The sequence below is a fragment of the Urocampus carinirostris genome, unplaced genomic scaffold, assembly GCF_059441175.1.
Source record: "Urocampus carinirostris isolate Australia breed hairy pipefish unplaced genomic scaffold, RoL_Ucar_1.0 HiC_scaffold_32, whole genome shotgun sequence".
NCBI classification, from domain to species: domain Eukaryota; kingdom Metazoa; phylum Chordata; class Actinopteri; order Syngnathiformes; family Syngnathidae; genus Urocampus; species Urocampus carinirostris.
The window spans coordinates 244,615-270,214 of NW_028283139.1; the positions used below are offsets into that span (position 1 = coordinate 244,615).

The following is a 25,600-nucleotide window of genomic DNA, read 5'->3' on the forward strand; positions in this document are numbered from 1 at the left end:
ACAATAAAGGTATGTTCTATTCTATTCTATTCTATTTCCAATGGTAGTTGCATTGCCGCAAAAAGCGACCGGAGGGATCTCATTAAATCGGCGGCCGTTCATTTCCAACGGCTCGATGTATTTCCAATGCTAAGTGCATTGCTGCAAGAATGCCACCGGAGGGCACTCATTAAATCGGCGGCTGTTCATTTCGAACAGCTGGATGTATTTTAGCTGCATTGCCGCAAAAACGCCACCGGAGGGCACTCATTAAATCAGCGGCCGTTCATTTCGAATGGCTGGATGTATTTCCAACGGTAGCTGCATTGCCGCAAAAATGCCACTGGAGGGCACACCTTTTAATCGGCGGCCGTTCATTTCCAACGGCTGGATGTAGTTCCAATGGTAGTTGCATTGCCGCAAATACGCCAACTGGGCGCTCATTAAATCTGCGGCTGTTCATTTCGAACGGCTTGATGTATTTCCAATGGTAGCTGCATTGCTGCAAAAACGCCACCGGAGGGTACTCATTAAATCGGCGGCTGTTCATTTCCAATGGGCGGATGTATTTCCAATGGTAGCTGCCTTGCTGCAAAAACGCCATCGAGGGCATTCATTAAATAGGCGGCCGTTCATTTCCAACTGCTCATTGTATTTCCAATGGTAGCTGCATTGCTGCAAAAACGCAACCGGAGACACTCATTAAATCGGCTGCCGTTCATTTCCAACGGCTCGATGTAGTTCCAATGGGTGCTGCATTGCCCCAAAAACGCTACTGGAGGGAACTCATTAAATTGGTGACCGTTCATTTCCAATGATTCATTGTATTTCCAATGGTAGCTGCATTGCTGCAAAAACGCAAGCGGAGACATTCATTAAATCGGCTGCCGTTCATTTCCAACAGCTTGATGTATTTCCAATGGTTGTTGCATTGCCGCAAAAAGCGACCGGAGGGATCTCATTAAATCGGCGGCTATTCATTTCCAACGGCTCGATGTATTTCCAATGCTAAGTGCATTGCTGCAAGAATGCCACCGGAGGGCACTCATTAAATCGGCGGCTGTTCATTTCGAACAGCTTGACGTATTTCCAATGGTGGCTTCATTGCCCCAAAAACGCCACCGGAGGGATTTCATTAAATCGGCGGACGTTCATTTCCAACAGCTCATTGTATTTCCATTGGTAGCTGCATTTCCTCAAAAACGCCACCGAGGGCACACATTTATTCGGCGGCCGTTCATTTCCAACGGCACGAAGTATTTCCAATGGTAGTTGCATTGCCCCAAAGACGCCACCGGAGGGCATTCATTAAATCGGTGGCTGTTCATATCCAACGGCTCATTGTATTTCCAATGGTAGCTGCATTGCCGCAAAAACGCCACCGGAGACAGTCATTAAATCGGCTTCCGTTCATTTTCAACGGCTGGATGTATTTCCAATGGTAGCTGCATTGCCGCAAAAACGCCACCGGAGGGAACTCATTAAATCGGCAGCTGTTCATTTCGAACAGCTTGACGTATTTCCAATGGTGACTTAATTGCCGCAAAAACGCCACCGGTGGGCACTCATTAAATCGGCGGCCGTTCATTTCCAACGGCTCGATGTATTTCCAATGGTAAGTGCATTGCCGCATGAACGCCACCGGAGGGCACTCATTAAATCGGGGGCTGTTCATTTCGAACAGCTCGATGTATTTCCAATGGTAGCTAAATTGCCGCAAGAACGCCACCGGAGGGCACTCATTAAATCGGCGGCTGTTCATTTCGAACAGCTTGACATATTTCCAATGGTGGCTTCATTGCCCCCAAAACGCCACCGGAGAGCACTCATTAAATCGGCGGCGGTTCATTTCCAACGGCACGAAGTATTTCCAATGGTAGTTGCATTCTCCCAAAAACGCCACCGGAGGGCACTCATTAAATCGGTGGCTGTTCATATCCAACGGCTCATTGTATTTCCAATGGTAGCTGCATTGCCGCAAAAACGCCACTGGAGACAGTCATTAAATCGGCTTCCGTTCATTTTCAACGGCTGGATGTATTTCCAATGGTAGCTGCATTGCCGAAAAAACGCCACCGGAGGGCACTCATTAAGTAGGCGGCAGTTGTTGTGCCCAAATCCGACTCCTGTGCAAATTCCTCCCCCCCTTCGCGTGAACGCGCATTCTGCTGCGCTTCCAACAAAAGCGATCGTATTCTATATAAAACGCTTATTAAAACAATAAAGCGAGCTAATTATAACAATTGGGAGATCCTTGTCAATATAACGCGTTTATTTAAACAATAAAGCGCTATTGTATTCTACAAATTGCGTCCGTCAACGCGGATGCAAAAGTTACAATTGTAAATGTACACTTCCGACAAAAGCGATCGTATTCTATATAATACGCTATTTTAAAAAATAAAGTGAGCTAATCATAACAATTGGGAGATCCTAGTCTATATAACGTGTTTATTCAAACAATAAAGTGCGATCGTATTCTACAAAATGCGTTTGTTAACGCAGATGAAAAATTCACCAACGTCAATGTACGCCAGACCTGGGCACTCCGGTCCTGGAGGGCCATATGTTCTGCATGATTTTTGAGGTTTCTCTGATCCAATACAGGGGATTCCAATCACCAGTATCGTTAACGAGCACTTGCTAGCTTGCTAACGAGGTTATAATTTGTATCACCTGAGTTAAAGAAGAGCAAACTTCAAAATCTGGCAGGACGTATGCCCCTCCAGGACCGGAGTGCCCAGGTCTGATATACGCTCACATTTAGGCCAATCCCCTAAAATAGTTTAAAAAAACTGTAGGAGCTAAGAATCACACTATCACAGCAAAGACACTCCGCAATCATTTTGTCTCGGGCTTAAAATGACACAAAGATTTCCCTTTCCATTTCTGAGTTCCGTCCAAAATGTTCCCTTTTTTTTTTGTCCAAGCAATTTGTACTGAAAAAATATTTGACCAAAAAGACCAACATTTAGCACTTTTGAGGTAAAATATTTTATTTAAGTTTATAAGTGCTCCATATGTGTATGTAGATAGATGGATAGACTGGCTGGCTGGCTGGCTGGCTGGCTGGCTGCTAGACAGACAGATAGAAAGACAGACAGATAGAAAGACAGATGGACAGACGGACAGACGGACGGACGGATGGACAGGCACATAGATTGACAGACATATACAAAGATTGACGGACAGACAGACACAAAATAGCCCTTCTAGAGGGACGTGTCCCTGAGCTAGAGCAGTTTAAAAGGAAAATGTTAGGTGCCGCGGACACCACTGCTAGCGTGGGTTGTAGCGAACCTGCTAGTCCGGTTAGCATTAGCCCTAAACGGCATGCTAATCGAGGGTAGCCAATCCAGTCACATAATAAGTTCAGCCCCCTAGCTAGTCCCACTCCACCCCGGTCTACTGGAGCCCGCACCCTAGTTATAGGTGACTCCATCACCCGTAACATAAAGATTAGCACCCCAGCCACAATTATGTGTATATCTGGGGCCAGAGCACCCGACATTGAGGCTAATTTGAGGGAGCTGACATGCAAATCTAGACACCAGGACAGGGCTAGCTACACCGATATAGTCATTCACGTCGGCTCTAATGATACTAAAATGAGGCAATCTGAGATTACAAAGGAAAATATTGCTAGGACCTGTAATCTCGCCAGAAAGATGACTCTGCATCTGTAATTGTCTCTGGCCCCTTGCCTGCGAGAGGCAATGATGAGAGGTTTAGCAGACTAGTCTCACTAAACCGGTGGCTGGCAAGTTTCTGTAGTCAGCAGGGATTTAGGTATGTGGATAACTGGCCTGCTTTCTGGGGCCGACCTGACCTGCTTAGGAGAAACGGCCTTCACCCTAACTGGGAAGGTGCTCTCACTCTTTCTAAAAATATATTACTGTTTAAGCCTTCCATGACAGGGTACACTAGTGCAGGCCAGGTCACAGGTGATGAACCTGAGTGAACCTGTGATCACGGGTGTGGAGTCTGTATTGCTAGGGCTAACTAGCGCTATGCTAGATTCACATAGTTTTTGTAGTTTAGAGCGTTCCATTGCCTGCACCACACACCCTGAACTGTACTGTGTTCAATAGCATCTTCTTCTGTGCTTCTTACCTCTGATTTTCCCTTGTTAGGTGAGGAGGGAGAAGAAATAACATTATTTTCTACCACTAGTCATCCTGCTACTCCACCTGTCAACAATATTCCTGTGGTATGGAATTCGGGCCGCATCTGCCGCCATGCAAAGCACAAGACGCAGGACTGGCAGTATAATCCTGTGGAGGTTACCACCAAGGTAACCATAAGGTTCAAAACTCGGGAAAGTGCTCAGCTCAGTCCACAGTGCTGAAGCTTGGCCTTCTGAATATTAGATCACTAGCCTCCAAAGCTTTACTTGTCAACGACCTTATTAATGAAAACAATCATAAACTTGTTGGCCCTTGTGAGACCTGGTTAAAACCAAATGAGTTTGTAGTGTTAAATGAGGCTTCTCCCTCTAACTTTGTCGGAAAGTAAGTTGAAATTTACTCCTGGTACCCCTACTGTTATTAAAACGTTTTAAGCACTTGTTATGAGGTCTTTTATGTCAACACCAATTTATGTAGTTGTTGTGTATCGCCCACCCTGACCATACTTAAATTTTTTGGATGAATTTTCGGAACTGTTAGTAACTTATGCGGACAATGTTGTAATTATTGGTGATTTTAATGTTCACATAAAATCAAATTCACTTGCAAATTCTTTTAAGTCACTGATTGATACATTTGGTTTCAATCAAATAGTTGATGTGCCCACTCATAAAGATGGGAACACTCTAGATCTTGTTCTGACCCGGGGCGTAGTAGCCTCAAATGTTACAGTGTTACCTTATCCTAATGCCATCTCTGATCACGATCTTGTTAAGTGAGAGGTGCTGTTCAATGTTTACAGTAATAAGGAAAATTTAGGTTTTAGCAGTCGCAATATCCGCCCTGCAATGGGATTAACTTTAAAAGAACTATTACCTACGGTAACTGCAGCCTTCCCTTCGTACACTGGGTCTGTTGACTCACTCACAAACAACTTTAATACTGCTTTGGTTAATGTTCTTGTTTCTGTGGCGCCCCTAAGGCATACATTTCGACCTAAGAAGCATACACCTTGGTTTACTGAAGAAACCAGGTCACTCAAACAAGGTTGCAGGAAACTTAAACGAAATTGACGCACTACAAAGCTGGAGGTCTTCCGACTGGCCTGGTGTGACAGCTTGCTGAAATATAAAGTAGCTCTTGCCTCAGCTAAAGCATCGTTTTTCTCTAAGATTATCGTTATACATAAGAGTAATCTGAAATTTTTGTTTGTCACAATTGCGAAACCTTCCAGACAACAACTTAACCCAAATAGCTCTACTTATTCTGCTGATGACTTTATGGAATGTTTTAATAGAAATATTCAACTCATTAGGAATGAAATTTTAAATGTACGCTCTACAACCTCATCCTACCTCAAAAATGTGGAGGTGTTAAGAAAGGAATGTGTCGGCGGTTGTTTAGAAACATTCTCCAGTTTCAAAGATTTGTCCTTTGATAGTCTAACACAGATGGTTAGTAGGGCCAAACAAACTACTTGCCTGCTTGATCCGTTTCCAGTTTCATTGGTGAAGGATCTGTTTGGGATCTTAGGACCATCAGTTTAAAATATTATTAATATATCGCTATCCTTGGGTATTATTCCTTTAGCTTTCAAGTCTGCCGTCATTAAACCCTTGCTTAAGCAACCTAACCTTGATCCAGAAAGCCTAGGTAATTATAGGCCAGTGTCAAATCTGCCATTTTTACTTGAAAAGGTCGTTGCACAGCAGCTAAATGACTTTGTGTCAGAAAATACCCTCTTTTGAACTGGCCAGTCAGCATTTAGGGCAAATCACTCTTCTGAGACAGCCCTGGCTAAAGTAACCAATGATCTCCTTTTAGCAATATATTCCGGTGCCTCATCAATGTTACTGCTACTGGATCTCAGTGCTGCTTTTGATACTGTCGACCACAACATATTGCTTGTTCGTCTGGAATGCATTGGTATCTCAGGAACTGTACTCTGGTGTTTTAGGTCCGACCTGTCAGACAGGATGCAACGTGTTAACTAAGGCAATCTGACCTCTAAACACTCTGATGTCCCCTGTGGAACACCACTTGGTGACATTATCTGCAAGTATAATCTTAGTTTCCATTTCTATGCAGATGGCACTCAACTGTATGTGCCACTGGAGACAATTGGACAGTTAAATTTTCAAAATCTGGAGGCTTGCCTTACTGAGATTCAAAGATGGATGTCACTTATTTTTTTGCGCCTTAACCGAGAAAAAAACTGAAATGTCGATTATTGGTCCAGCTCACTGTTGTGAGTTTTTTTTTCAAACACTGCCCTGAACCTAGACAAATGTAATATCACCCATAGTGACTCGGGTCAAAAATCTAGGTGTTATATTTGATCCTAATCCGTCGTTTCAGTCACACGTGAAAAATATTACTAGAATAGTTTTCTACCACCTCCGTAATATTGCGAAGATTCGTTTGATGCTGTCCAAATCAGATGCAGAGGTTTTAATTCATGCTTTTATTACTTCTCGGCTTGATGACTGTAATGCAGGGGTCGGGAACCTTTTTGACTCAAAGAGCCATAAAAGCAAAAAATATTAATTTTATTTTGGGAAAGAGCCACGCCATATATTATGAGACAAATGTACTAAATTGCTAAACCCGCACCCCAGACAAAAGCTTAGTCTTCAGCACATTTATTTTTGATGATTTGATAAAAATTATGAAAAGAGAATAATGCCAGAGCCCCTGTCCCAAAATCAACAAACATACCACTTGTCTCTTTCTTGCAATTACTCAAGATCGGTTAAACTCCTTTTGACCCTTTTTTTCATATATATTGGTTTCAAAACCAGATGCAAGCAGTTATTGTGTAAAAACGTCACAACATTCTGCAAATAGGGAGCCTGATGAGCTCACTTTTGGCGCAGACAGCGTAGGGCGAGAGATGGGAGGGAGTGCTTGCACTTTTTGCATAGCTCCACCCATCCCTCCCACTCACCCAATCAAATGACTAAGTTCTCTTCCGGTGTTTTAGCGTATTTACAGTTCTGTGGATTCATCATAAGGTATCTGAACACTGAACACAGATTATATAGTGAACTTTTATATGAAGGATTCTTTAGCGTTGTAAAACCAAAACGAGTTTTTTTTCCCCCTTTTTTTGTGTGTTACTTGACTGTAAATTGTAGTGAAAAACGTGCCCTATATATACTGCAAAGTAATATCCTGTTATTTAGCTTTGGTTTGGCTTTGCGTGTATCAGAATAGGATAGACAACTCAAGTTTTAAGCAAGATGGAGAAATTTTGCATGCAATCAAATTTGTCTCTGAGCCACAGATACTCATAGAAAGAGCCATATATGGCTCGTGAGCCATAGGTTCCCGACCCCTGCTGTAATGTATTGCTTTCTGGTCTCCCCATGTCTAGGTTCAGAATGCGGCAGCTAGACTTTTGACTAAGACGAAAAAGTTTGAGCATATTACTCCTGTATTGGCCAACTTACACTGGCTCCCAGTCCACTTAAGATGTGACTTTAAGGTCCTCTTATTAACATACAAATGTTTGCATGGACTTGCACCCTCTTATCTGATTTGATTTCCCCCTATGTTCCTGCACGGAGTCTCCTCTCGGAAAATGCCGGTTTACTTGTGACTCCGAGAGCCAAGAAGTCTGCAGGCTTGAGAGCGTTCTCCATCCGGGCCTCGGTGCTATTGAATGCCCTGCCTCCGGAGATAAGATCTGCAACCTCAATGGAAGTTTTTAAATCAAGGCTTAAGACACACTTCTTTTCCAAAGCTTATGATTGATGCCCACCTCATATTCTGTACTGTCCTGTCTTTTTCCGACTGCCTGGCTGGTGGTGATACGAAGGAGAAGGACGATTTGAGATGAGTCAGTGGACCAGCGTTTGACCTGAAGCATGTCAACGCCTGCATTGACCAGCTGGCAGAGATGGGAAGCTGCGTCGTGGCCGTCATAGACTTTCTGGACTAATTTACAGGCTGGGGGCGTCGTTGCTGTCATGCACTTTCCGGACAAATTTTCAACATGTTACCTAGTGTTCACTATGTTTGTGTACTGTAATGCTAAATCTAATTCACCCTGGTCATCCTGAAAGGGGGATTACCACTTGTGAGGTCCCATCTCAAGGTTTCTCTTTTTCCTCACGCTGAGGTTTTGAGTTGTTCCTTGCCCGCATGTTGGTTTAAGATCAGGTAATTAGTTTTGATTGCTTCAGCAAGGCACGATTACATTGCCAAGTGCTGTAAGCACAGGGCAATGTAGTTGTGCTTGCAACTATTATAATCCTCCGAGATATTATTATTATATCTATCTTCTTCCGCCGACTTTTAACGGGGAACTCCTCCCAGAGCTTTTAGAATACCCCATCGATTCATATATCAAAAATTTCGGCCCGACCGGGACTCTTGTTGTGTGTCTATTCACAGCGATAGGAGTCCCCATCCGGAATAATGGGTTTTGAAATTCTCCCATCCGTAATACATGGGCCCATTCATTTCTATGGGTAGTCATGGAAACGAGGGCTTTTCCAGACGGTAGTCATAGTAAGCAGGGACTGTCCAGGGTGGCCCGACCCAAATTTCCTTTAACCATGGGTAAATGGTGAATTCCAAAGAGTGGATGCTAGCGAGAGGATGCTAACTATGTGCGCCGCTAGCAAAGTGTTGGGCTGGCATAGCCAGCCACAACATTAGCGCAAGCTAGCTGTAAACACTGTTGGTGATCAGTTGCCAGCCCAAGTATTAGCGATGAGAGGTTGATGCTATGCTTACTAATGCTAGCAGTAAAAACTGTTGGTGACAAGTTGGGCTGGCTAAGCCAGCCCAAGTATTCGCTCAAGCTAGCTGTAAACACTGCCAGCAATGGGTTAGGCTGGCACAGCCAGCCCAAGTATTAGCGCAAGCTAGCTGTAAACACTGTCGGCAATGCTAACTTCTTCATAGTAAAATTTTTTGGTAATTTTGGCTACATTTTAACGACTTCATATTTACAACTTATGCTAATGGCCTCATGTTAATGAGTTATGCTAACAGGTACATTTTAAAAAGTGATGCTAACGGCTAAATGCTAACTTTTTCATGCTAAAATTTTTTGGTAAAGGCAATATTTTAATGACTTCATATTTACAAATTATGCCAATGGTCTCATGTTCACTGCAAAAATTGAAAGTATGGACTAGTGTAATTTACTTGAATTCAGTGTATTTATCTGATCACAATTTTTTGGGACTTATTTACTTATTCAGGCTGAAGATAGTTAAGATACTATCACTTGTTTCAAGAAAATTAATATTGTGCCAACTAACTTATATTATTCAAGTAATTGTAAGCAAATGTATCTTAAATTGTCGAAGAGATAGCCTAGAGGCATATTAACAACTCAGCTTAAGGATATTTTTTACTTGTTTCAAGACTCACATCAACTTGTTTTAAGAATGGAACCCAACTCATTGAGATAATGTAAGAATTGATTTTATGAATCATCATATGTATTCATTTACTCAGGTACAATTCAGTGTCGCAGTGTGAATGGTTGTTTGTTTGTGTTAGCCATGTGATGAGGTGGCGACTCAACCAGGGTGTACCCTGCCTTACGCCCGAGGTAAATGGGATAGGCTCCAGCCCTCCCACCCGTGACCCCGAAAGGGACAAAGCGGTAGAAGATGGGTGGATGGATGGACAATTTAGTGTTCAATATTAAACCTTTTACTCTTGGTACGATGTTTTAAGAATAGACATTAGCCAGTTAAGGTAGCAGGTGTAGCCTTAACTATAAAGCAATGTGGGAAACAATGTCTAGTCTGTAAATGTCACTAAACTTAAACATGATTTTATCAATTTAGTCGACCATTAACAATAACAAAGCATGAACTTTTCTCAAAACACTGTGGGGAATACCTCAACTACTTTAAGTTATAGCTATGGTTACATGTTTGGTAGACGCCTTCATCCAACATGACATACCCATCAAAACACCAATATAATGTTAAAAAAAAAATAATCAGGAGATTTGTGTAAGAGGTCCTTAAGTTTGATTGGCTTGTAGGCACAACAGCACTCATGCAGTTTCCATCTTAATCCCCAGCTCTGCATTTCACCACATGGTTTTTTCACATATTTACATTGTATCCGCTTGGCAGGGGCTAAACACACACAAATATCTTGCCAATCACATGCACAAAGTGGCAACATAGAACGAACATGTTAAAATTGCATAGAATCACATTTAATTCTGCGTCCAAAGTCCGGAGCCAGCTAGGCCTTGCTCATACAGATAGCCCCCACAAACCTCAGTCCAAATATCAAATATATTTAGTGTTTGTCAAAATGTAAAGTCATGCATAAATGAGCACAATTTCTGCCGTTCATAATGTGTCATTTTAAACACTCGAATTCAAGAGCACACCAGTTAAGTCATATTTTCTAAAAACGTATATCTTTTCATTAAATGGTGCAAAGTGGTATGCAGTGTAATCAGCTAATTTCTCCAAATCTATGAACTCTGTTGCCAGGGCAGCATTTGGTACAGCGATTTCATAAGACAATAAATCTCGAATGAAATCCAATGTATCATATATTTGATATTCGCAACAAAATAAAGATGAATCTACAACAAAAATATTATTTATCAAACCTAAAAGTAAGAAGCGTGTCTTTTGAATCCGTGATGATGAAAGTATTATTATTTAGTTATTGCGGTTAATGGGGACCAAAACCACCCCCAAAAATTGAAAATCCGCGAAGTAGCGACGCCCCTTCCAAAATGCTTGAAAAAATAAAAATAAAATAATATATATATTTTTTTATTATTTTATTTTATTATTATTTTTTAGACCTGCAAAGCTCTGAACCTGCGAACGTGGAACCACGAAGTAGCGACGCCCCTTCAGAAATGCTTTAAAAAAAAAATATATATATATATACATATATATATATATATATATATATATATATATATATATATATAGATATATATATATAGATAGATATATAGATATATAGATATATATATATAGATATACACGGGGGGACAGACATCTCACTCGCTCATTCACACCTAGGGACAATTTGGACTGGCCAATTCACCTGAAATGCATGTTTTTGGAATGTGGGAGGAAACCGGAGTGCCCGGAGGAAACCCACGCAAGCAGTGGGAGAATATACAAACTCCGCACAGGAAGTCTGGAGCTGGATTTGAACCCACGCAGGAGGTTCCCATGACTTGCCGCGCATATATATATATATATATATATATATATATATGTATACCTTATTTTCCGCACTATAAGGCACGATGTGTTAAGAATAGACATTTAAGCCTTTATTTTTTTTTAAAGCTGACCATGCGCCTTATAATACAGTGCGCCTTATTTATTGATCAATATTAGTTCGCAAAGTCTTGCAACTAACTTGCAGCCGCCAACTAGTTTTCCCCCGAACATCAAGTAGTCCGCGGTGTATGCTGAGATTTATTTACCGGCGTTTCATTGGCTAACCAATGTGTCAATCGTCATTTGAATCGATCACTATTGGCCAAAGTTATTCGGAGGTCTAGGGGCGGATCCTTTTTATCATTTACAGGCTAGCATTGGCTTAAACGGAAAAACAAAGCCTGCAATTGGCCAAAAAAGATGCGTCAATCATCAGTTGAATCGATCACTATTGGCTAAAGTTATTCGGAGGTCAAGAGGCGGATCCTTTTTATCATTTACAGGCTGGCATTGGCTTTCACGGCTGAACAAAGCCTGCATTTGGCCGAAAAAGATGAATTTGTATAGCACGTGGCTGACGGCATACAGAAAGCATTTTTTACTATACTGTATTTGTAAATATTTTATTCTGGATTTACTACATTCACGGATATAAGAGGACCACGGCTGCACATTATCATGAACACAACGACTTCGGTGAGCTACTCCGGCTATATATCTTGTTTCAGACTGAACTAGATTTTTCTGTGATAAGCGGTGCAGATAATGGATGGAATAGAGTGTCTATTTTTAAATTAAACTCAATTCCAAGTGTTTATTGTCATATGCACAGTAAAGTTGCGAGTGAAAAAGAAAATATAAACTAGGGAATGGTTGGCATTTCTTGAATCCCAAGACTTTAACCTTCTGAATGATGGAACGATGCATTTGAGTGACATCGTACGGACACAGCATCCGCACGTGTTCTCGACACGTATTTGCGTCTTTGCAAGCTTTGGGAATATTAAGGGGGTAATAAGTTGGACTGAACTATCTGACTGTTTTGTCCACGTTCCCATTGTAGCGCCTTATAATCGGGTGCGTCTTATGTATCTCAAAAATAGGACCAAAAACTATTTTTTCGGGGTGCACCCTATAACCCGGTGCGCCTTATAGTGCGGAAAATACGGTATATATAAATACAGTGCATCCGGAAAGTATGCACAACGCTTCACTTTTTCCACATTTTGTTATGTTACAGCCTCATTCCAAATTGTATTAATTTAATCTCTTATCTAAAAATTCTACACAAAACTTTTTTTTAAAACTTTTTTTGAATTTTTTAAAAATAGAAATCTCAGAAATCACATTTACATAAGTATTCACAGCCTTTGCCATGAAGCTCAAAATTGAGCTCAGGTGCATCTTTTTTCGACTGATCATCCTTGAGATCTTTCTACAGCTTAATTGGAGTCCACCTGCAGTAAATTCAGTTGATTGGACATGATTTGGAAAGGCACACACCTGTCTATATAAGGTCCCACAGTTGAGTGTGCATGTCAGAGCACAAACACCAAGCATGAAGTCAAAAGAACTGTCTGTAGACCTGCGAGACAGGATTGTCCTGAGGCACAAATCTGGGGAGGGATACAAAAAAAATTCTGATGCTTTGAAGGTCCCAATGAGCACAGTGGCCTCCATTTTTTGTAAATGAAAGACATTTGGAACCACCAGGACTCTTCCTAGAGCTGGCCGGCCTTTCTAAACTGAGCGATCGGGGAAGAAGGGCCTTAGTCAGGGAGGTGACCAAGAACCCGATGGTCACTCTGTCAGAGCTCCAGCGTTCCTCTGTGGAGAGAGGAGAGCCTTCCAGATGGACAACCATCTCTGCAGCAATCCACCAATCAGGCCTGTATGGTAGAGTTGCCAGACGAAAGCCACTCTTTAGTAAAAGAAACATGGAAGCCCGTCTGGAATTTGCCAAAAAGCACCTGAATGACTCTCGGACCATGGGAAACAAAATTGTCTGGTCTGATGAGACAAAGATTGAACTCTTTGGTGTGAATGCCAGGCGCCATGTTTGGAGGAAACCAGGCACCGCTCATCACCAGGCCAATACCATCCCTACAGTGAAGCATGGTGGTGGCAGCATCATGCTGTGGGGATGTTTTTCAGCAGCAGGAACTGGCAGACTAGTCAGGGTAGAAGGAAAAATGAATGCATATAGAGATATTCTGGATGAAAACCTGCTCCAGAGCGCTCTTGACCTCAGGCTGGGGCGAAGGTTCATTTTTCAGCAGGACAACGACCCAAAGCACACAGCCAAGATCTCAAAAGATTGGCTTCAGAACCACTCCGTGAATGTCCTGGAGTGGCCCAGCCAGAGTCCAGACTTGAATCCGATCGAACATCTCTGGAGAGATCTGATAATGGCTGTGCACAAACGTCTCCCATCCAACCTGACTGAGCTTGAGACTGTATTTGCTGCCAAAGGTGGATCAACAAAGTATTAAGCAAAGGCTGTGAATGCTTATGTAAATATGATTTCTTAGTTTTTCTATTTTTAATAAATTCAAAAAAAAACTTTTTCACATTGTCATAATGGAGTATTTTGTGTAGAATTTTGAGATAAGAGATTAAATTAATACAATTTGGAATGAGGCTGTAACATAACAAAATGTGGAAAAAGTGAAGCACTGTGAATACTTTCCGGATGCACTGTACATATATGCTTTATATATATAAAGCACGGTGGGGCAGTGGTTAGCGCATGTGCGGCACAGTTCAAGTCATGGGAACCTCCTGCGTGGGTTCAAATCCAGCTCCAGACTTCCTGTGCGGAGTTTGTATGTTCTCCCCCTGCTTGCGTGGGTTTCCTCTGCGGACTCCGTTTTCCTCCCACATTCCAAAAACATGCATTTCATGTGAATTGGTCCAAATTGTCCCTAGGTGTGAAAAGAGCGAGTGAGATGTCTGTCCCCGTGTGCCCTGCGATTGGCTGGCAACCAGTTCAGGGTGACCCCTGCCCACTGCCCGGAGATGGCTGGGATGGGCTCCAGCCCCCCCGCGACCCTAATGAGGATAAGCGGTACGGCTAATGAGATGAGATGAGATATATATATATATATATATATATATATATATATATATATATATATATATATATATATATACAAATATAATTTGTATTATTTTTTTAGACCCGCGAAGCTCTGAACCCGCGAACGTCAAACCGCGAGTAGTAGTAAGTAAGTAGCGAGGTCCCACTGTACTCTAATCAAATCGAGTTTGGTTGTGTTGATGGTGTCGTCGTCGTTAAGTCACTCAAGGCGCATAAGGTAATCCATAGTAGCGCCAGACTCGCTCGAGGGAGGCTCCGTAGTTCTCCGAAGGAGAGGGGGCTGCAACTGTCCTGTGCCGCCAGGCCTGACGGGGTGCGACCCAAGCAAACCAAGCAGACGAAGCCTCTAAAGTCCTTAGTACGTTCGGACAGGGCGGTGCATGATTTATGGAAGCCCCTTGGGCAGATAGCACAGGTGATTGGGGTGTGGTCGGAGTGAATGGTTCGAAAGCACCACTGGCATTTGGACTGGAGGCCAGGATTGCTCTCGAAGTCGCCCGCCCTAAGAAGAACAGAGAGAGGAGAGTAGAAGAGAGAGAAAGAGAGGGACAGATAGAAAGAGAGAAAGACAGACAGAGTAAAACGCAAAAAGGGGGAAAAGAGAGTGAGAGAGGTGGGGAGAGAGTAGGAAAGAGAGGGATAGAGAAAATGAGAGACAAGAGTGTAAAGGGGGAAGAGAGAAAAGGAGAGACAAAGAAGGAGAGAGGACCAAGAAAGAAAGAAAGAGCGAGTCTGAGTGGACTGAGTTGGATTCGTAAGGCTCCCCCTGGAGAGAGCCCTTCGCAGGACACCACGGGAAGGTTCCTAGTCTTTGTCCTCTGTTGATGGTGTTGCACACGTTAGGTGCTAGTTTCCGCCTTTTTCGCGCTGGAGAATTTTATATCAAAACAATAGGGATGCCATTTTCAATGCAAGTGACTGACCCGTACAGTGTTCTAACTAAAACTGGATAGTCTTTACTTCGAAACACAAATGTAATATTTATAAATGAGAACACTATATTTTTCCCCTGAGATAGTTCATAGATTTTGTTTAATAATTGTATATTGCGTTCCTTTATATGGTTCCGCCCATTTATTCAGACCTACTTGGACTCGCTTATACAACCCCAACGTTCGACGAACTCCATTCGGTATTTTGACTTCGAGAGAAGTGAAAACACTTTTACAATTAAAAGGTTTGTATTGTCTTAACATTTAACAAGAAACAATGTGATTAAAAATAAAATATTATACTTAACGGTATTTATGCAAAGTTAACGGTTTAAATCAATGATCGTTTTGTAAGGGGTTAGCTCGAGTTTTAAGCTAACCCCTTAAAAAACGGTCGTTGATTTAAACCGTTAACTAAGGAATTGAGCTAACCCCTTACAAAATGGTCATTGATTTAAACTGTTAACTATAATATATAACGTTAAAACTAGTCCACATTACGACAAGAGCCTGTACTAATCTAAGCGACCAGGATTACATGTTACACAGTTTCTCTCTTTGTTCAGCATGAATATAAATTCATATACAGTATCCAGACATGCATATTCTGATTTTGCAAAACATCAGGACTCCATGCAAAACGCAGGGGGCTACACCAGCAAGGGGAAAAAAAGAGACGCCTTGAGTTTGGCATCACAGAGAAAGAAGATGAGGGGGATTTTGACTCCAGCACTTTCACTGTCATTGTCTCCCCAATCTGAAGTAGCACCATCAGCAGCCCAGAAAGTGAAGGGGACCCCCAAGTCATAACCAGCACTCCAGCAAAACAAGCTGATGCTTAGTTTCCGCCTTTTTCGCGCTGGATAATTCCATATCAAAAAAATAGGGATGCCATTTACAATGCAAGTGGCTGACCCGTACAGTGTCCTAACTAAAACTGGATAGTCTTTACTTCGAAACACAAATTTAATATTTATAAATGAGAACACTATATTTTTTCCCTGAGATAGTTCATAGATTTTGTTTAATAATTGTATATTGCGTTCCTTTATATGGTTCCGCCCATTTATTCGGAAATACTTGGACTCGCTCACACTACCTCAACGTTCGACGAACTCCATTCGGTATTTTGACTTGGAGAGAAGTGAAAATACTTTTACAATTAAAAGGTTTGTATTGTCTTAACATTTAACAAGAAACAATGTGATTAAAAGTAAAATATGATTCTTAACGGTATTTATGCGTAGTTAACGGTTTAAATCAATGACCATTTTGTAAGGGGTGAGCTCAAGTTTTAAGCTAACCCCTTAATAAACGGTCGTTGATTTAAACCGTTAACTATGGAATTGAGCTAACCCCTTACAAAATGGTCGTTGATTTAAACTGTTAACTATAATATATAACGTTAAAACTAGTCAACATTACGACAAGAGCCCTGTACTAATCTAAGCGACCAGGATTACATGTTACACAGTTTCTCTCTTTGTTCAGCATGAACATAAATTCATATACAGTATCCACACATGCATATCCTGCTTTTGCAAAACATCAGGACTCCACGCAAAACGCAGGGGGCTACACCGGCAAGGGGAAAAAAAGAGACGCCTTGAGTTTGGCGCCACAGAGAAAAGATGAGGGGGATTTTGACTCCAGCATTTTCACTTTCATTGTCTCCCCAAGCTGCAGTAGCACCATCAGCAGCCCAGAAAGTGAAGGGGACCCCCAAGTCATAACCAGCACTCCAGCAAAACAAGCTGATGCTCTCTGTAATTTTATAAAACAAAATGTAGCATTCACAATGGAGTAGACCCATTCATTGAAATTACACAAAATACAAGATAAATCAGCACTGCACATAGTTCTACTTCTTTTAGGAGGGCACAGACAACATCTCCAGCTTTTATTGAAATTTTCAACTGGTGGGCTGAACAGAAACAAGAAAAAGCAGAAAAGGACAAGGCCAGGCACCACAAAACTCTCATAAATACTATTGTTTTACAGGGGGGTGAAAATGTTGACCTTGTAATGTTTGCCTTTTCCTGTTTCTAATCAAGTAATATTAATGAATGTCTTCATTAGCTGTAGTGGACATTTTGTCTTTGTTCCAGTAGAAACAATAGCATGAATAACATTAGCAAGAAGCAAATAATTTTGACCTCAACTGTGTTGTGATATTTTCTTTTACCTTTTTAGAATGTAGGCAGGACAGCCGCATGGCCATATCGCAATACCAAACAGAACAGAGCTGATGTGGCACAACTTCTTGACCTTGAGTTTGAGGGGAAGAGGGCCTTCATTGATTCGGACACAATAAGGAAACAAGACAGACCGGCAAAAATATTGAAGGCATATCCATGCTTTCGAGATATTGATCATGTAAGTATGATCACAATTCACACTTTGATTCAGTTGAACAGTGAAATTGTTCTTTTGAACATTGGGTGCATACTGCTTTGATACATTAAATAGCTGTTTCAGACCCCATTTCCATGCAGGAAAACCTTTCATGTATTTTCTCTGAAAAATGAAAATGAGCAATCTGGTTTTCAAAGCGGCGCTGCCGCGAGCGGCTGCCTTTTCCAGCAGCTGCCCAATTGTTTTATTGTCTGCTCCTATCTTCGGCGTTTTTTCTTCCCGTTTTGACAACTACACTATGGATTACTTCTATCCTATGGACATGGGTTTTAGCGCACAATAGATGTGTGTACTCAAGAAGTTTCAGCTCCTTGCCCTAAAGAATTCTCGTGCCGGCGTGATGAAGGGGCCCATGGTGAAAGGACAGCCGGAGCTAGCGAAGCGGCTAGCGGCGTTATAAGTCTTCGGTACCATCCGCAATTATGGTAAATGCGAACTCACGACCAAATAAGATCATCAAGTGCGGGTGGAAAACATCGAAGCGCACAGGGAACGCAGTTGCTGTGTTTTGCGGAAACGTGGCTCACGTTTAGCATTCCGGACGCTAACGTGTAGCCACCCGGAGCTACCTGGAGAAATCCGGCTTCAACGTCGCTAAACAGAGACACGAAAGCCGGGGGGAATCGGAGAGGAGGCGGACTTGCTAACACGAGGTCGTGTATCCCTGGATTTTCACAAAGAAAAGATTTCCATCTGCCGCAGGAATGTCGAACTTTTGGACTGGCGTGACGTCATCCGCTCCGCTACAAGCACCCTAGGGCATCATGTTAATCTGTTAATAAACAACGGGGTAGACTGCTGGAAGTGTGAATTTCCCTACGGGGATGAATAAAGTATCTATCTATCTATCTATCTATCTATCTTATTTCTGCATGGAGACAGGGAAAACAGCATTTATGCATTGTGGTGTGATTTTTCCTTCTTTAGAATATCTGATAGTCCATCTGTTTCGCATGTTATTTGCAACACACCTGTCTATTAGCGTTTTATCATCAGTGTGAATAGAATTATTTTCACAAATGGAGGAGGGGAAGGGGAACATAGTTTTTCAGAATACCTCTCTACATATAATTGTTGTTTTCAAGTGATGCTTTAACTACTATGTGTTGGATATTTCCATACAACACTTCTTTGTGTCTTCCCCACCAAAGGTTCTTGATGAACTAAGACGAATAATAGACAACAACAACTCCAACTACGTGCAAGAGCTGAGGGAGCGGTGGCTCGAATTCAAATCTAGATTATGCCTCTATGGGGTTTACAAGAGGGCAATGAAACCTCCAATGTCACTTTCAGCTGGTAAGAACAGCCAACATAATACCAATAGAATCTGTATCCTTGTTTGTTTCTGTATACTGAGAGACAAATATTTGATTTGATTTTTTTTTTTTTTAGAAGAGCAAGCAATAAACCTCTTGACCATGCTGCTCATTCATGTTCTTCTGGTAAGTCACAAACTTTTACATAAGTGCATACTAAACTTTCTCAAATATGGCTGCTCCTTTTGTTGGTCCTCTATTCTGTTCATACTAAATTGTCATGTTTAGTCGGGGAATGGAGGGATGTGATTGCTGTCCTACTGATGTTGTGTTTTTCTGTTAAGCCCACAGAGGACCCCGAGACGTTCCTGAACAGAAGGCCACTCACCACACCACTCCTTTTGGTGGATGAAAATCTCGACTCCTTTCTCTGCCTTGGAACCGAAGCAATCCCATCACCCAAAAGGTACCTAGGGGATGCAGTATTCTACATAATTGCATACTATTATGTATTAAATATGACCTACCCTAAATGTGTGGCCTCTGTTCTTTCCCTTCTACAAACTGAGGTCCTGGGGGACTCAATCCATGACAAAGATGCCACACCAGCTTTCAAACGAGCAAGAAGTGATTGGATGGCCTTTTTTGCATAACTTTGTATAATGCTGCCTCCCCTCGGGAACACACCCACACACCCATCCATGGACGTACTTTGAGAACTTTTTCTGTTATAAACATTTGTGACCCCTTACGCTTTGGCCTCTCAGTCTCCCTGTAAGTGTGTGTTTTAATTGCCTTGTTTTGAGTTTAAGCATTGATTTAAAAAAAACAACCCAACTGATGTTCTTAAAATTAGACAAAAAAGAATGTTTGCAGTTCTCTTTTAGAAATTGGTAACTTGCACTCTATATTCTGTAGGCAAAAAAATGTGTTGTCTGTTTGACAGTTCACTGATACATGTGTAAGTGATAACTTTGATTTAGATTCAGATTCAGATCTACTTTATTGTCATTCTAGTACACGTGTATACAGAACGAAATGTCGATGCATCTGACCCCCACAGATTTACAGTTCGCCAACAAACGTTTCAAGATCTTGTCAAGAAAATGAGTATTTTTGTTACTGGTATGTCAATTGTGTTTTGTGATAATGACAAAGGTTTGTGGTTTGCCAATAAAATGGTAATTTTCACATTAAAACTATTTTTGTATTTGTATAGTATATCGAAACGTAGAGAATTTCTTGAAACAAGACTTCCTCGCCTAAGATTTTTATTACTTATTACAAGCAAATGTATCTTGTTTTTGACCCATTTTCTAATTTATTTTCAACTTAATACAAGAATATTGATCTTGTTGTAACCTTCATGCTAACTACTTTTGAGCAATCCTGGCTTAAACCCAGTTTGTTTCTAAACAATAATTCTCCAAAACAAGCACAAATATCTTAAAATGAGACAAAAAAAAAACTTGACAAGTACACTTAATAGTATTACTGCATATAATAACATTTTTAGGTATCTTATTTTCTTTTTTTTTTTTTCTTGTTTCAAGAAAACTTTATGAGTCGGATTTTCTTGCTGCACTGGCAGATAATTTTGCTTGAAACAAGTAAATTTCCTGCAATAGTGGCTAGATTTTCTTGTTTTTTTAGAGGCAGTTTTTGCAGTGTTGACGAGTTATGTTAATGGGTAACTGCTAAAGAGTGATTCTAACGGCTAAATGCTAACTTCATGCAAAAAGATTTTGGTAATGGCAATATTGTAACGAATTAATATTTAAAAATTATGCTAATGGCCTCATTTGATGAGTTATGTTAACGGATACATGCTAAAAAGTGATGCTAAAGGCTAAATGCTAACTTCTTCATGCTGCAAAATTATTCTAATGCTAACATGCTAACGACTCAGCAAATTGAATGGGCTCAATGCATTCCGGATGGGCCAATTAAAATCGAACGGCCCATTCTATTTGAACATGTATATTTCAAAAGTTTTTAAAGTGTAATAACAGTGTTATTACTATGGTTTTTACCATGAATGTGTTTTTTAGACCTCCACAAGGCATATCCTTGTTGCTAACGGTTGTGGGCCCATCTCAAATGAACTTGCCAGTACCGGTGTGGGGGGGCAGAGTCCCCCCACATAACCAAGTAAAAAATAACAGAAACATCTCTCTGAGCTAAAAACTTTATGCTAACTCATAATGCTAACAACCGGGGTTATATATACATACCGGGATCATCTTCCAGATCAATCACAACTCTTACAATTGCCGCGGGAATTGTCTAGTTGTGTAATTGTAATCCTGTGCAGTCCTTGTCATGATTGCCGAAGTGAAGACACCTGTGGCAATCGTTTGGCACGCCGGAGCGCGCTCTCTAATTTGCCGACGTTCACTTCTTAACCAGTCAGCGTCCAGACAAGGACGTCCGATTGTACTCCTGTGTTCCTGTGTGTTTCGCCAGATTAGCAAGTACCAAAGACTACTCTCCTGTTTTGATTCCTGCCTTCGGTTCCGACCTGTTTCTGCCCCATGTTTACGAGCTACTCTCCTGCCCTGGCCATCGACCTCCCCGCTAAGACGTATTGATTCTGCCTACCTGTCACGGGACTGCCGTCCGTCCAATCGCTGCGAGCCTTCAGCTCCCGCTAAGAGAAGTGCGACTTCCGCATCACGAAGCGACCTGTTCCCCACAATCAACGATCACTGGATCGTGGGTGCCAGCTTACATCTCTTTTCAAATAAAACTTAGAAACTAACGCAATTGGGTTCCCGTCTCCGTTCCTGGTTCCTGACAGTCCTTTGAGACATTTTTGTGATTAAGGGCTTTATAAATGAATCTGACTTGACTCGACAAGGCTTAAAACACACTTATATTATAAATTATAAGAATGACCTATATACCATTTTGACAGTATCTGTGTACTGTTTGTTAATGCTACATCCATTGCAACCCGGTCAACCTTTTTATTTTAAATTTTTATTCTTCATTATATATTGTACTTTTCTTTTTTTAAATAAAAAAAAATTAACGTGACAATTTGTTAATGCAACATCCATTACAGCCTCGTCATTCTGGAAGGGGGATTACCTCATTTGCGGTACCTTCTCAAGGTTTCTTCATTTTCCTCATGCTGAGATATTTGAGTTTTTCCTTGCCCTAATGGATGTTTAAATCAGATGGTGCAATGATAGTCTGTATTTTGCAATAGTCTGATCTCTGCAGCCCTTTGAGACTACTTATGATTAAGGGATATACAAAAAACATTACTTGGCCAGCCATCTCCGGGCAGTGGGCAGGAGACACCCTGAACTGGTTGCCAGCCAATCACAGGGCACACAGGGACAGACAACTCATTCGCTCATTCACACCTAGGGACAATTTGGACCGGCCAATTCACCTGAAATGCATGTTTGGGTGTAAATTACTGTTCGATTACATTCCCAACAAATACAAAGACTGAATGGTTTAAGTTGTATTACATTCCCAAAAAATGAAGACGAAGTGGTTTTGGTAAATCGAAATGACGGTTAAACCCGGAGCAGTCGAGGCGACGTAGGTACACCCCCATTTCATGTTTTCCCTTTATTTTTTAGATTTGTTGGGTTGGTGATCGTTTATATGTGATTTATTGATCGAATCATATGACAGATGTATCGCAAAATAGTCAGTAGAACAACGCAGACACATCTGGGTCATGCTCAGACCTGAGTCTCATAGGAGCAGTGTCATTTGGGTGCCCTAAGCACAAATGCTTTATGGTGCCCCCCATCACCACCACACAAAAAAATTTAAATTGAAGTTCTCAGTGCAATTTTTTTATTCACAAAACACCGCAACAAACACGAGAATTAAATGAGAAATGTTCCTTGTGTTTCTTTTGGATTAATAGGGTGAGGACGTTTTCATTTGTTATTTTTAAAATATTGTTTTAACATGCTTTGTATGTGATTTGTGTTAGTAATTTAGTGCTGTTAAAATAACGCCCAACTATCTGAGTTTGAGAGCTTTGTTTAGAAAAATGTGATTACCAAACTGTTTAATCTTTTTTTAAATTTCTGTTTTGTTTTTACAATTCGGTTGTATTCTTGCTTTAAAAAAAAAATCTAATACGCAGAATAGTTTTCATATTATAGGGCGGTCGCGTGAGACCCGCATCTAAGAGGCCAGTGCGCCGGAGCGGTCACATCTAATAGGCCATATGAGCCAGTGTTATGCCGAGAAATGCATCCCTGCCGAGATTTGCATCCTCTCGCTACCATATCCATTTTTACCTCGTTTTATCTCACTTTTATATCACTTTTCGGGAATGTAGTGGCGAATATATAACCAAAACCTCTTTGTCTTGCATTTGTTGGGAATGTAATACAACTTAAAGCATTCTGTCTTTGTGTTTGTTGTGAATGTAATCGAACGGTAATGCACACCGTATACAATACACTTTTGAGCAGGTAACATGTTTATTTTGCCTTTTTCTATTCAAATCGCTTGTATTTAAACTGTTATGCCCTCTATTATGAAGCTTATTTCAGCATAATAAGCTTTACTGTAGAGTGCATAACAGTTCTCAAAAGTGACTCAAAAGTACCAGGGTTGCTGGGGTGCTCGAACCCCCCCCAACTATCTTTTAGTAGTGGGCAGAGAAAACTATGAACTGATGGCTAGCCAAATTGCATGTCACAGAATCAAGAAACTCACTCACTCATTTACATCTAGGGACAATTTGGACCGGCGAACTAACTATGCATGCATGTCTTTGGAATATGGGAAACCAGAGTGCCTAGGGAGAATATGCAAACCCCGCGGCACCTGGACTTGAACCCTAAATCTCCGCACTGTGGGTTGTACGCTAACCGCCCACTTGCTGTGCCGCCTCTAAAAAAAAAAAACTGCGCTGATTAAACATTCCACTTGTCATGGTCGCCTTGGCGACCGGTCTGCCCCGCCCCCTGGGCCCAGCTGAAGCAGTTCAACTAATCGAGTGTCTGCTATTTAAGGCTGGATTGTGGGCTTTGCGGGTGCGGGCTCATTACATATACACACTCCCGGTCTGTTATGCCTTGTCCTGTTTTAGTTTAAAACATTGTCCGTTCTGTTATGCCTTGTCCTGTTTAGTTGGGTTGGAAGAATCAACTGTTTTTTTCGTCATGTCCCAGAGTTTTGGACAACTTTTATTTTGTTAAATAAAACTTTTGGATCGTTACGCAATTGAGTTCTCCCTTCCTGCCTCCTGCCTCCGTTCTGGTCCGATCATTCCTTCCACTCCACTCCGTCTCGTGACAGAATGAGCCCGCCAACATTTGAACTCAGCGAACGATCCCTGCGCGATTTGGGGAGAGCTGGAGGACGCCGTTTGGCAAGCAGAGGTAACCTTCCCTGCCCGTTCGAACCACGGCCCGCCCGTCGTGGCCATTGCTGTGCCTCGAATGGGGTCCCGGGAAGAATTGACGCCTGCCTGTTCGACTCTCATGCCTGCCTGCCCGACTCCCGTGCCGATTGCCTGCTATTCCGTCTCCCCTGCGTGCCAGTACGACTCCGACTCCGCGGCCTGCCAGTCCGACTCCGACTCCGTGGCCTGCCAGTCCGACTCCGACTCCGCGGCCTGCCAGTCCAACTCCGACTCCGCGGCCTGCCAGTCCGACTCCGACTCCGCGGCCTGCCAGTCCGACTCCGACGCCTGCCAGTCCGACTCCGACTCTGCCGCCTGCCAGTCCGACTCCGACTCTGCCGCCTGCCAGTCCGACTCCGACTCTGCCGCCTGCCAGTCCGACTCCGACTCTGCTGCCTGCCAGTCCGACTCCGACTCTGCTGCCTGCCAGTCCGACTCCGTCTCTGCTGCCTGCCAGTCCGACTCCGACTCCGCGGCCTGCCTGCCTGTTCGACTCTCCGGTCTGCCTGCCTGTTCGACTCTCCGGCCTGCCTGCCTGTTCGACTCCCTTGTTTGTCTGTCTGTTTTCGCCTGTCCAGTTTGCCCGCCGGACCCCCCCTGCCGAGCGCCGATTCCGATCCGCCCGACGCAGATGGCGCCTGCCTCTCCCCGTTCCTGCGTGTTCGGAGGAGGGAGCGGGGTTGCCCCAATCGTGAGCGTCGAACCATTCCGGGGCGCGAGGTAGTAATTTTTTTTTTCTTTTTGGGACCTCGGGAGCTGTCCCTTAAAGGGGGGGCTCTGTCATGGTCGCCTTGGCGACCGGTCTGCCCCGCCCCCTGGGCCCAGCTGAAGCAGTTCAACTAATCGAGTGTCTGCTATTTAAGGCTTGATTGTGGGCTTTGCGGGTGCGGGCTCATTACATATACACACTCCCGGTCTGTTATGCCTTGTCCTGTTTTAGTTTAAAACATTGTCCGTTCTGTTATGCCTTGTCCTGTTTAGTTGAGTTGGAAGAATCAACTGTTTTTTTCGTCATGTCCCAGAGTTTTGCACAACTTTTATTTTGTTAAATAAAACTTTTGGATCGTTACGCAATTGAGTTCTCCCTTCCTGCCTCCTGCCTCCGTTCTGGTCCGATCATTCCTTCCACTCCACTCCGTCTCGTGACACCACTGGTCCTGTCCCCTAGATGTTGCTGTCATGTGTAGTGCAGACAGAAATGAGTCCCAGGAAGAC

At 42.3% G+C, this 25,600-nt stretch overlaps 1 protein-coding gene and 1 pseudogene across 3 annotated transcripts in view; both read left to right on the top strand.

Moving 5' to 3' along the window:
• The window catches only part of LOC148345713 (uncharacterized), a 74,660-nt gene extending 51,903 nt beyond the window's left edge, over positions 1-22,757 (top strand). Inside the window, exons 2-7 of one of the 3 annotated variants that reach the window (XM_088325853.1) lie at positions 4,113-4,273; positions 17,513-17,695; positions 18,886-19,033; positions 19,133-19,179; positions 19,338-19,459; positions 21,460-22,757. In XM_088325853.1, the coding sequence (XP_088181979.1) occupies positions 4,113-4,273; positions 17,513-17,695; positions 18,886-19,033; positions 19,133-19,179; positions 19,338-19,459; positions 21,460-21,574 (776 nt within the window). In that variant the 3' untranslated portion in view covers positions 21,575-22,757. Of the gene's footprint in view, positions 1-4,112; positions 4,274-17,512; positions 17,696-18,885; positions 19,034-19,129; positions 19,180-19,337; positions 19,460-19,562; positions 20,193-21,459 lie in introns of those variants that run through there. The other 2 variants (XM_088325852.1, XM_088325854.1) reach the window with 2 other exon arrangements.
• LOC148345714 (uncharacterized) lies at positions 4,286-8,510 on the top strand (annotated as a pseudogene).
• Positions 22,758-25,600: the final 2,843 nt, after the last annotated feature.